The sequence below is a fragment of the Ruditapes philippinarum genome, unplaced genomic scaffold, assembly GCF_026571515.1.
Source record: "Ruditapes philippinarum isolate M1 unplaced genomic scaffold, ASM2657151v2 ctg5760_1_1_1_1, whole genome shotgun sequence".
NCBI classification, from domain to species: Eukaryota; Metazoa; Mollusca; class Bivalvia; order Venerida; family Veneridae; genus Ruditapes; species Ruditapes philippinarum.
This window is the reverse complement of record NW_026860347.1, coordinates 212649-225229: the sequence shown is the minus strand read 5'-3', so window position 1 is coordinate 225229 and position 12581 is coordinate 212649. Positions and strand designations below refer to the sequence as shown.

The following is a 12581-nucleotide window of genomic DNA, read 5'->3' as shown; positions in this document are numbered from 1 at the left end:
CAAACAAACGGATTCTGTGCAATGTTATCCGATATATACTATGTGACTTTCAGAACATAAAATATTATACAGTTACGAAAATATCATGTTACACACATCAATAAGTATCTGATTTTGTTAGCTGATTTTTTTTAAACAATTCAGCGAATGTCGACATATGTAAATATCATGTAAGAATAGCATTTTGACACATACAAAAACCGTAATAACCAACAAACGCCCAGAAATGGCACATTGCAATGTTGCAGGCTCGATCCGATTGAACCTGATCGTGGAATTGGTAAATGCTGCCTACACGACACCCCCATCACTGGCTAAAACATTTACATTAATAAATGCTAATTGAGAATTATTTAATTAAGGAACATCCTCTGCGGCAGATGTGTTGATATGGTTTTTAGATCTAAAGATATTAACATCGGCTCACACGTACATTTTAAGTTGACGATCATAGTAAAGTTGTGGTTTAAATTTGTTTCAAACTAATTTTACTGTCGTTTTCATTGGGTATAATTTCATTTGCAACAGATGTGCTTCAACTGGTCAAAAAGAGAAATGTGATTGGGTGCACGTATAACTCACAAGTAATAAAAATATAAATATTAAATTAATTGATTACTTTGAAGTTAATCAGTAAGACAGTTAATGGAATGGATTGAAACAATATCACACATGGTGTTCATAACTGATTTTTCGAAACATAAAACCAAGAGAATCTAATTGTAAACTCTTCAATAAGTTTAATGGTATATTAGTGTCGGAAACATTTAATATATGAAAGGTTTTCATTTCATTTTCTTTCTTTTTTTAATGAATAAACAAGCTAAACTCACTTTAAAAACAAGTATGCTTGGTTAACCACAGTCGTATATTTTCTGTTAAATTCTTCTTGTTTATTGATTTTTTCTAATTCTAAGTTAGAATCAATTACTTGATTAAAACTAGAGGTAATTTTCTTGCATTCCGTCTTTAAAATTATGAGTTAATTACTAACATAATTATTTTAATTTTTTTTTTAAAAATTGTAATTGTAAGTCTGATTATTAGATGTCCTCTTCCAATTTGATCATCTTATAATGATCTAGTAGCCGAACAGTTTTAGCTGTGACTCCAAAAAGCGAATATATAGAAGTAAAAGAAGAATGAAAAAATAAAGGGTTACGATAGTAATGATTTAAGCTGCTCGGTTTGTATTTAAAGATGCTGATACACCAAATATCAAACAGCATAGCATTTTGACATCTCGTTAGGTATTGCACATTTGTTAAATATTGAATATTTACAATTTATATGTTATTTATTGATTTCCTTACTTTAACTTATTGGCTGATCAGAAAAATGTGGCGTTTATCAAATAACGCTTGAAGCCACTACCACTTTCACCAATATTCTTCATATCTGAAAAACAATGCGTAAATTATTAATTTAAATCAGATGCTTAATGTCTTATAAAGAGCTTGTACATGTTTCAGATTTGTTGCCAAAAAGTTTTAAGAAGAAACCGCTTCACGTGTTTGTGGTATTTTATGGTCGCACAACGTTACCACTTAAACCTAATCAACATTTTAGTAGGAACCTCCCTGTAAGAGGGCCGTTACCGTCAAGGCCAAATGAGCCGGTTCCTGTTGACCAATAATTATCATCAATTCATTTGTTATTGACGACTGAAACAACATGTTTATCCAAAATATAAATTTAGTCAAAGCATATTACAAATATATTACATTATATATTATTATATTTGATAGGAACTTCTAGTCAGTTTATATTACAGTACTAAATAAAAACACGTAAGTTTATAAGGAGGAACATAATCGAAACAATGAAAATAAATAATGATAGCTTTTCAATTATTGAAATTTAAGTCATTTTTTATGAATGATGCAATTTAGATGAACAAGTACAGCTTTACAAAAGAAATCTTATAATATGAACAAATACCATCCAAATTGTTAGCAAAATCAACAATTAATCTCAGGTTTCACCTTAATAAATATTTATTTCAAATGCAATCCAAGATCATTATGTCTAAAAATTATTCATTATAGTATAATAAATAAAGGGAAAGTTTGAATAGATGCAATTAAACGGTTGTAAAATATCGAGTGGGTCAATACTGTTAAACTTTCTGATGAGATCCATATGGTAAAAAATGTTAAGATCACTAAAATGGTTATAGGGCTTCTACTCACAAAATTTTTCAACACATCGGAAATGTAAAATGTAAATATCATCTCGTATAACATTTCACGTACTATATCTTTCTAATACATACATGTTGTACTTGTAAAAAAGTAATATTCAGATCTACGATAAATATTCACAAACTCATTATTAGGAGCTCCTCTTGCCTTTGTTTATAAAATAGTAACAATAGGAGTCTTAAGTTAAAACCTCAGTAAAGTATTTTTTGAAATATGCTTAATGTACAATGTATATCGAAAAAAAAACGTACTTCGATATTTTATCCATTTAAAGTATTAAGGCTTTATACACGGATAGAATCTACATAATAAAAATCTAGAAAGTTGCTATATCAGACATATATGGTGTCCGTAATTTAACATACTTTAACCCATAAGGAAAGCTTTCTAAAATCACAATTAATTGAATGATATGCCATTGTAAATATGGTCGGCTAGTCTGAATAACTAAACGTGATATTTCATTTCGTGTTACCATTTATAAGTTCTTCGCTTTATATCTTTGAAATCCAATCATTACTTCAGAGTTTGATTAACATTACACCTTAGACAGCAATAATTATAGCAACAGTAACATTCTAACCTATGATGCAACCAGACTGTATTAAAGAATTGCAACGACTTGTTTCCACAAATATTCATGTTTGATTTGCCTAGATACAAAAATAAGTAAACATTTATTTATCACTTTTATTCACTTTAAAATCGACATACAAGGACTGAATTTGTAAAATAAACAGTGTCACATTGTCTTAAGTTTATTCGTCTTTTTAATGTGTTTACACAAAATAAAAGAAAATAAAGACAACAAACATTATTCAGAAAATAGGAAAACTCACGATTTAAACAAATTACGTTAAGTCAATTGATTGTTACTTACTATTCACATACAAATATTGTAACCAGATACCGGCAAATATTTCATAAGTGGATGATAATTCACCGCATTTCAATAGTTGTAATCTAGTTGCGATTATATATGGATTTGCCCTCTACAAGTAATGTCCCTTGACAAACGGTGGAAATAAATTCCTTGAATTACAGCAACTGCGACAATAATTCTTACTAATTGTATCAACTAATGAACTCATTATAGAGTATTGGCCGCCACTATTCCCGCGTGTATGTCATACCAAGAAAGAGCTGATTTTATTTTGGTTTGTTGTTACATGCGTTTATGTCCAACCGGAGATCTTTTCTATTAATTTCAGTAATAGGATATTGAAGATAATTTTCGGAGGTTCTGAGATTCTTTTTTCTGATCGGAAGAATGACTGTTAGTCCGGGGGTAAATTGTTTATGACTAGAAAAATAAAATCGTTTCAAATCGTATATTTCTGTTATAAACCTTATATTAGTGGAAAGCGTTGCAACTCTTTTCACAATTAGGATGGTTATTCTGGAATAAAAGAAAGAGCGAATGATCTGCACGATTGCACACAAGCTATTAGTCTAGATCTACATCAAATGGAAAATAAATATCGAAAAATTATTTCCAGTGCCGTCATGTCAAAATTCTCTTTTGAGTCCCTTTCACAATAGTGAGTAGTGCTCATTTGAAATACTTTTGTATACATATTTGAATAAGGTTACTTTTACTCTATGTGTATGTAAGGAAATCTCCATGATGCGTAAAAATGTTTACATTCATATAGATATAATTATAAGAACTTACTACAAACACAAATACTATATTAAAAGACTATTGAAGCTAAACCCATGATAGCCAATATGTTGAAGACTTCATTTAACAGTTTTCATATTATTTTCATCATATCATATCATAATGTTTTGTATGTAGATAGGATGACAATGCCATTAAGTTCTCATGTAACTTTCATTAAGTACTAGAGTTTATCTCCATATTCCCAAAGTTATAATATTTCATATATTTTCTTTTGTTTTTGTTTGTCGATGTTTCTAAGCACCAGGTGGAAATCAAACTAAAACAAGAAAGAAATTAAAGAAGATTTCAATTCGTTTTATGGTGTCAGATGCTTGATGTATGGTCTCATGTCGAAGACATTTTTGTTTTAAGAAAACCTTTGCTTCAACTGTGATTTCTTTCTTTGGTATCATATATTCATGTACATATTAGAGGATATGTTCGCCCGCTTATGGCACCAAGATTTGTATTCCAAGGGTTGCAGGTTCGATCCTCGGGTAAGGCGAAATTTCAAGATGAATTTATCGTTACGGTCATTTGTTTCTCACTGTTGATTAATGTGAGATAAAAAGTCAGTCAATTGCGGTGGCTAATTATCAGGGAAAGCAGGTTAAGTGGACAGTCTGTCGAGATATGACCACAAATGAGTTTAAATCGGAATTTAAATAGACAGACAGACTGACATTCAGACAGATACACACATTTTTCATGATGATGATATAGTAGATTAGGCATATCACTGACCTATATGATATCAATTTTACAGTTCCGTATAATGCCAATTAGGGGGCATACATAAACTTTCAGAAAAAAAAACTGAATTGATGAATGACGAATTACATCTTAGCATTGATTATGAATAAGATATTGCGATCAGTTTATTTGAAAAGGTAAATACTTGAAACATGTTGTGTGCTCTATCTGTAGAGATTTCTGTTTACTAAACGCTTTATAAGATTGAAGATTGATTAAAGTGTCATGATAAACAATAAAGGATCGGATAGTAATATCTTATTTCCTCTTCTGATAAAGTTACTATAATTATGCATTTAGACAGACAAATACAACAGTATTAGATCAATATATCATGTTGCGTTTTAAACAAATCGTTGCATCTCATTTTGGTTGATTGATTGATTAATTGATTGCTTTGTATAAATAAACATTAAACAGGAAGCATGAACAGTATAAAAAAAGACGTAATGCTAAATGAATTTCCTGTCAAACAAGTTACTTACTTACTATATATATATTTAAATCACATACATCCTTTATAATACTACGGACACCCTGCTATCACAATCTTTATCTCTCTTCTGAAGAGAACTTGAATATTACTCTCTGTTTACAATAACTGATTTTACACTTGGCATCACATAGTCACTTATGTGTGCGACCAGAACTAATAACAGATAAACAACATGATAATTTGACAATTATACTTTTATTAAGGTACTTCATAACCTTGTGGCGGAAATTTTGGCTGCAGACGGGCAAAACCCATAAATTTTATCCAGTCCCGGGGGAGACTACTAACTGCCTTGTTACACTGGCAAGTCAGTGACCCAGGTTTACAACCTGGTGTCAGTCCCAAAAGTTGAACACGCTTAAGTGGACAGGTGTTAGCGGGCTGCCAAGATTACATCTGACTCCTGAGCAACGAGGGTCCCGGACGTAGCCCTGCCCTGGGCCTCCCCTCCATACGTAGAGGTGGAGGGGGGTGCCAACGTAACCCTGGAGTGCACCCCACCATAATACATAAAACTAATACATACAATGAACCTGCATGCTTTCAAGCAAGTCAGGCCAGGAGAAAGAAGAGCCAGACAGTACCCGTAACCCCCTTTTTCGTCTCCCCGGGCCGCTCCCCCAGATCGAAAATTGTACCCTTCTCTGCGCCTGTGATTTAACTGCAAAACAAACTGCAAGAAATTTATTTATAGTAGTCCTAATAAATTCCTATACTGTTAATAACTTTTGACATATATCGCTCTGTTTTTTTTTTGTTTGTTTGTTTGTTTTTTTTTTTTAAAGGTAACATTATGAAACACGTAGATGTAGAGCGTTAATGTAACCACTGTAAAGATGAAGTTCACTTCCTGAGTTCCAAGGAGTAATTTGACTTTTACTCTGAACTTGAATGTTAACTAGCCTTACTAGAACTGGAACTTGTATGACTAAATTGAGTTGAAGAAATCCCTTCCATATGTTTGTAAAAATTATCACTATTGTAAAGTATTAATTATTAGGATGTATTGTTCTCCAGTCTGTACTGAGCACACAGGTATGTTAACAAGATCCTTTGTACAAACAGTTTCAGTGCACACAAAAATCCTGATGGCACAAAACTCCGAAACCAGATTCTAAACCAATATCCAGATGAGGTTGGAGGTTCTCTGGAAGCTGGCTGCTGTAAGCTGGCTGCTGTAAGACTGTTAAGAAAAAGAGTCCCTGAAAGAGAAAGAAAAGGCGGCAGAAATTGTTCTCATAAAGGGGAGGGCGGGCGGGTGCGTTTTTGAAGGACACTGTTTCGGAAAGTTCCCGGATAATGATTCGCCTCCTTTGAAGAGTATCTTAGTATGTCTAAATTCCGTACTTTACTTTACCGGATTAAACTGCACCTACCCACCCGCTAGATGATGTGTTTAAGAAGGATTATCGAATACGAGATTCTGGATAATCCCTATTAAATCACATACATCCTTTATAATACTACGGACACCCTGCTATCACAATCTTTATCTCTCTTCTGAAGAGAACTTGAATATTACTCTCTGTTTACAATAACTGATTTTACACTTGGCATCACATAGTCACTTATGTGTGCGACCAGAACTAATAACAGATAAACAACATGATAATTTGACAATTATACTTTTATTAAGGTACTTCATAACCTTGTGGCGGAAATTTTGGCTGCAGACGGGCAAAACCCATAAATTTTATACAGTCCCGGGGGAGACTACTAACTGCCTTGTTACACTGGCAAGTCAGTGACCCAGGTTTACAACCTGGTGTCAGTCCCAAAAGTTGAACACGCTTAAGTGGACAGGTGTTAGCGGGCTGCCAAGATTACATCTGACTCCTGAGCAACGAGGGTCCCGGACGTAGCCCTGCCCTGGGCCTCCCCTCCATACGTAGAGGTGGAGGGGGTGCCAACGTAACCCTGGAGTGCACCCCACCATAATACATAAAACTAATACATACAATGAACCTGCATGCTTTCAAGCAAGTCAGGCCAGGAGAAAGAGCCAGACAGTACCCGTAACCCCCTTTTTCGTCTCCCCGGGCCACCACAGAAAATAACATTTTTTCTTCCATTATAAAATTTATACATAAACAATATTGTAAACATGTTTTGGAATAGGATTACTTATATACATTTTAAGATAAATGAACAGTATACATTTTAAGATAAATGAATGTAACAGTTTTTGATATTCATTTCAGTCATAACATGTAATGACATTCACAGCTTTAATGATGTCTATAAGGTGGCTGTTGGTAATGTTAGTAAAGAATTGTCTGGTGTACTGTTAATCAGAGACTGCAAAGCTGTCTTCCAGTTGTTGATAAGAATGGAATTACCCAAGCTTGACAAGTGTGTTCCATCAGTATGGAATAAGTTTACCTCCTTAGCAGAAATATTGTTATTGTCAATGTATTGACCTCCATTTTTAAGAATAAAGGATTTGATTGCAATATTCACTCTTGTTCGTTTTTTTTCTATTTTCTTTCCAGCACCAAGAGGTGCATAGTGCCAGTACCTCCTTTGAAGGATTGATGACCATATTATTGTAGTTTTACAGAAAAGTGCTTGATATCTCAGGATTGAACACTGAATCTTTTCTATCAACATTTTACCTGTGACTCCCTCTGATGTCAGATCATTGGAGCCGCAATGAATCCATATAAATTGTGGTTTTGGCATTTCCATTAACATCGAGTCCATGAGTTTATCTAAACCATCAAAAACGAGACCTCTGCATCCCTTCCACTTAACTGACATGTTATGCTTTGTAAAACCAAGTTGTGGGTCATCCAGCCTTGCAGTTCTTTCAGCCCAGTGAACAATGGAGGACCCCATAATCCAGAGACATTTATGACCTGAAATAACTTGGGGACAGTTAGTTTTTGGTTGATGTGTTGTAAAGATAGGAGAAAAAGGAAATTATTTAGGGGTTTAACCTGATATAACGAGTGAAAACCTCAGACTTCCAGCGTCCCATGACCTTAATTCTGTCGTCGGGCACCCCAATACTGTGGAGGTATGTTGCTCCACCAATGCGAAAGCTATGTGATCTGACATGATCGGGAGCATCTATAAATTGTAAAGCTTTCTGTAAAAGTGAACAAAATTGATACTTTGTCAGGGGCTTGGTATTGAAGTGGATAAACAGATTATCCCTGTCGGCTGCATGGGGACGGTTCTTAAGGTACTTTGATAGACTGTTAACTGGACAATGGATCCCACCATTAGCTTTAATTTGTAATGTGACCGATAGACCTAGCTGATCAGTTTTTGACCATCTAATTTTCAAAAAGACTGTGTTATTAGATAGATGAACATCACTAACTAACAACTGTTTATGGTTAGACGATATAGTGCTGGGTACTGTGAACTCACTGACTCTTAGCAAACCAAAGAATGCCAAGGAGAAAGCTGCAGTGAACATGACTTGTTCATATTTGTTGCTACATATATATTTTAGACTGTAAATCATTTTATCAAGTAAGGTAAGTGTAATAGGAGCCCTTAAATCATTAACATGCCTCCCTTTTAGGCGGCGTAGGCCCTCAATTGCCTTAATCACTAAGAAGGATTTTGTGGGGTCTGTTAGACTACCCACTTTATGGGCATAACCGATTCCCGACATATAAGTAGAAATTGAAGAGGCGGACAGACCTTGCTGGGCGTAATAAGCAATAAAAAGAAGTAAATCTTTAATAGGGACTGGCCAAGTGTCTGGTAATTGATAGTTATTTCTAAAGTTGAATAACTTTTGAATGCTTGTTGCATAGGTTTTACGGGTAGATGCAGCCACTGAATTAGAAATTAATAGCTGTGCAAGACTATCTAGATGTTCCACAGGTGGGATGGAATCTGTGTGGGTTGCCAGTCTGCCTCTGGCGCTGCCTGTCTGAATCTGGCCCACTGTGAACGAGAAAGTGCATCTGCTATGACGTTTTTTCTAGAAGGGATATAAGTGGCTTTAATAGAGATATTGTGAGTTAGCATAACCAAAACTAGATGTCTAACTAGATTCATAATTCTCTCAGATTTACATGTTTGAGATGAAATGATATGTATCACAGCTTGATTATCTATGTGGAATAATATTTTCTTATTACGAAAAGAATTTGACCAAGTAACAATGGCTGCCACAACTGGAAAAAAACTCTAACAGAGTCATGTCTCTAGTGAGTCCTCCTATAACCCAATGTGAAGGCCATGAGCCCTGTGACCAATGGCCTGCAAAATAGATACCATACCCTCCTGTAACACCACCTGAACTGTCGGTATATATTTCAAGGGTGTTGTCTGAAAGCCAAATAGGGTCAGATATCAAGGTTATTCCATTGTATGACTGGAGGAAATGTAACCAAAGACCTAGGTCTTTACGCATATTGGCAGAAACCCTTATCTTATGATGAGGTTTTATTACACCTATGGTTGCATCAATTAGCCTTCTGCAGAATGCTCGCCCTGGGGCAATAACTCTGCAAGCAAAATTCAAAGATCCTAGTAGGGACTGCATGTCCTTGAGGGAAATTTTTTTAGCATTTATTGCTATGATAATTTTTTGTCTAAGATCTACGAGCTTGTCATTAGGTAACCGCATTGACATCTGTACAGTATCAAATTCAACCCCCAGGTAAACCAAACATGTAGATGGAGCACATGTTTTGTCAAGCGCAATTGGTATATACCAAATTTTTTACAAGTATTTTCAAAAGATTGCAATGTATGTCCAGGTTGAATATGATTAGATGACTCACCAAATAGGAAGTCATCTAGATAATGCAAGACGTTTGAGTTATGACTATTGGCAACTACCACCCAATGTAAAAAGGAAGCAAATTTTTCCCAGAGGGCACAGCTAATTGAAGACCCAAAGGGAAGCATTTTGTCATAAAAATAGTAAGTAACTGGTTTACCTTTTTCTCTGACCATAACTTTAAAACCAAGCAGATCAAAGTCTGCTGGGGAAATGGGGAGAAGACGAAATGCTGACTTTACATCAGATTTGCTAAGTAGGGCACCCTGACCTAATCTGGCAACCATATCTGCCGCTTGATCAATTGTTGAGTACGACACAGAGCAATGATCTTCATCAATATATAGTCATTAATAGATCTATTTCTGGGATAAGACAGGTGGTGAATTAGACGGTAGTCACCGCCTTTTTTGGGAACTAAACCAATGGGAGAAATTTGTAATGTTGGAAATGGGATTCTGAGAAATGGGCCTGCTACCCTACCGACTTGTATTTCTTTAATTATTTTTGTATGCAGGACCCCTGGGAGTTCCCTGGCACTGCGTAAATTTGGAGAGTCTCTGTGTACCCGGGGCCCTCGTATTGTAAGGGAAAACCTTTTGATATGCCTGTGATAAGGTCTTTTGCTGCACTAAATGGGTAAAGTTTCAAAGCTTTTAGTAATTCAGTGATATTTAATGGTGTATTGCCGATCTGATAAAGAGGTGAGGTACTATTGACCAGTGTGGCATACTGTCTGTGCATGTTTTCCTCCGCATAGCCTGCAGACATGACTGTACCTACAAGGAGTAAAAGGACAATGACTACCAGAATTGAAGTAATTACATGAAAATGACTTAGGACTGGAGGTACGTTGTTTATTAAACTTAACTGCAGGGGTGCCCGTAATTTGAGATGTTGTTTTACTATTATAGGCAGTACTCCTTGGTTTGACCTGCAAAATCAGGTACTCTAGGTGATTGACCATTTACATAGAGCAACCAAAGTTCTAAATCAATGGTGCCCCAAGACCTAGATGGGTTGTTTGATTGGACCTGGCGGAATTGTTCATCATATTTCCACCAGGAGTCTGATCTTGTTGCTGCTAAGCGTACATCCCGGAGGTATTTTAACAGCTCCTGGGATCTGTTGGGAAACCTTTCCAGGTAAATGCTAATAAAAACGATGAATGCCGATGTCCATTGTTCAATAGACATTTTGAAATTTGACCCCCTTGGCTTTGTGACGCATAACCTCCCGTTTCTAAATTGCAGTTCCCCAATTTGACCCTCTTCAGAATACTCTTGAAGCTGGCGGGATGACTTTAGAAGAAGTGCCAGGTCGGTAAATTCTCCAGCCCAAATTTTTTCTTTTATTTTTACAGGAATAGTACTTCCTAAACTATGAAATTTTCATCAATGTTTACAGGATTTGATAGTTGAGTTGGCGAGTTATGAACCATTACTGAATCAAAGGGTTGATAATCTAATGAGGGTGGCGATGGAAATGAAACATACGGCCGGGTACCTTGTAATGGTGATTCCCGCGCTTCTACATCGCCGCCTCCCTGACTGGCACTGTTAACCGGTGTTTCCACCAAACCGCCTTGGGATTGTCTGCTGCGTTTAGGCCTATTCTCATTCGCATCTGTCCCGCTCCTTTTCTTGGTTTTACTTTTTGGCATTATTTTATTCTTTTTATTTTAACTTTTTCGGTGCGTTTTTGAAGGACACTGTTTCGGAAAGTTCCCGGATAATGATTCGCCTCCTTTGAAGAGTATCTTAGTATGTCTAAATTCCGTACTTTACTTTACCGGATTAAACTGCACCTACCCACCCGCTAGATGATGTGTTTAAGAAGGATTATCGAATACGAGATTCTGGATAATCCCTAATATATATATCAAGGCTTATAGCAAAAGGGGTTTATTGTGATGCTAAAGACATAGAATTGGTTGGTTATCACAAATCCAACAATATTAACAAAATGTGTTAATTTAAAAGTGTTACTTCCCACTTCATAGTACCGTCCATTAACAAGCTCAATCAAACCGAGCCTGCAACATTTTCAATTTTGTCGCTTTCGCGTTCTTTATGTATTCCTTGTTTTTCTATTTTACACATAAATCTACCTTTTATGTAATTTTTCGTGCATACATTGGTAATAGCCAGTTTAGTTGACCGCCGCCACAAAGTCTGTCTAAATCGGTGTAAAATATGATAACAAGATCAACAAAGAAGGCGGCGTTTAATAAACGCAACCCCAAACGACCTAGCAACAAGACTGGTGACAGGAACCCTGCTGGACGACATCTCGTATATTTGCGGATTCGAAGTAAATTTGTTAATTTATCAAAAAGATATTATGTGCCTTTCAAAACATCATACATTTTAAAGTATTATGATGTTTGACATATTATTGAGATCTTACATTGTTATCAGATTCTTGAATCAATCAGATTCTTGTATGTAACATGTGAGAATATTTTTATATGAAAACAAGAGGACGTCGAAGACGGGCGATGCTCCCCGACTGGGTACTTTGTCACAAAAAGGTTAATTGTATAAGTATTTAGGTGAATTTTGAGAATGGTTTAGTACTATAAAACCAGACATAAGCAAACCTGCATCTATGAAGGTTCATTTAATGGGTGAATCAAGAACTTCCTAGTGACTGTAAATTGACGCCAATCCAAATAATTTGATGGTCTGAGAAGTACGGAGTTTACAGGTG

At 35.5% G+C, this 12581-nt stretch overlaps 1 protein-coding gene across 2 annotated transcripts; it reads right to left on the bottom strand.

The window, feature by feature from the left end:
- Positions 1–8045: 8045 nt before the first annotated feature.
- Positions 8046–11745, bottom strand: LOC132759725 (uncharacterized). 2 transcript variants are annotated; one of them, XM_060751543.1, is made up of 2 exons: positions 11376–11745; positions 8046–9025 (listed from the first exon to the last, which is right to left on the bottom strand). In XM_060751543.1, exons 1-2 carry the CDS (start codon positions 11530–11532, stop codon positions 8046–8048), a joined length of 1137 nt encoding a protein of 378 aa, XP_060607526.1. In that variant the 5' UTR covers positions 11533–11745. The 2 variants fall into 2 exon arrangements, with proteins under 2 accessions (XP_060607526.1, XP_060607527.1); XM_060751544.1 differs by lacking the exon at positions 8046–9025 and adding an exon at positions 10224–10648.
- Positions 11746–12581: the final 836 nt, after the last annotated feature.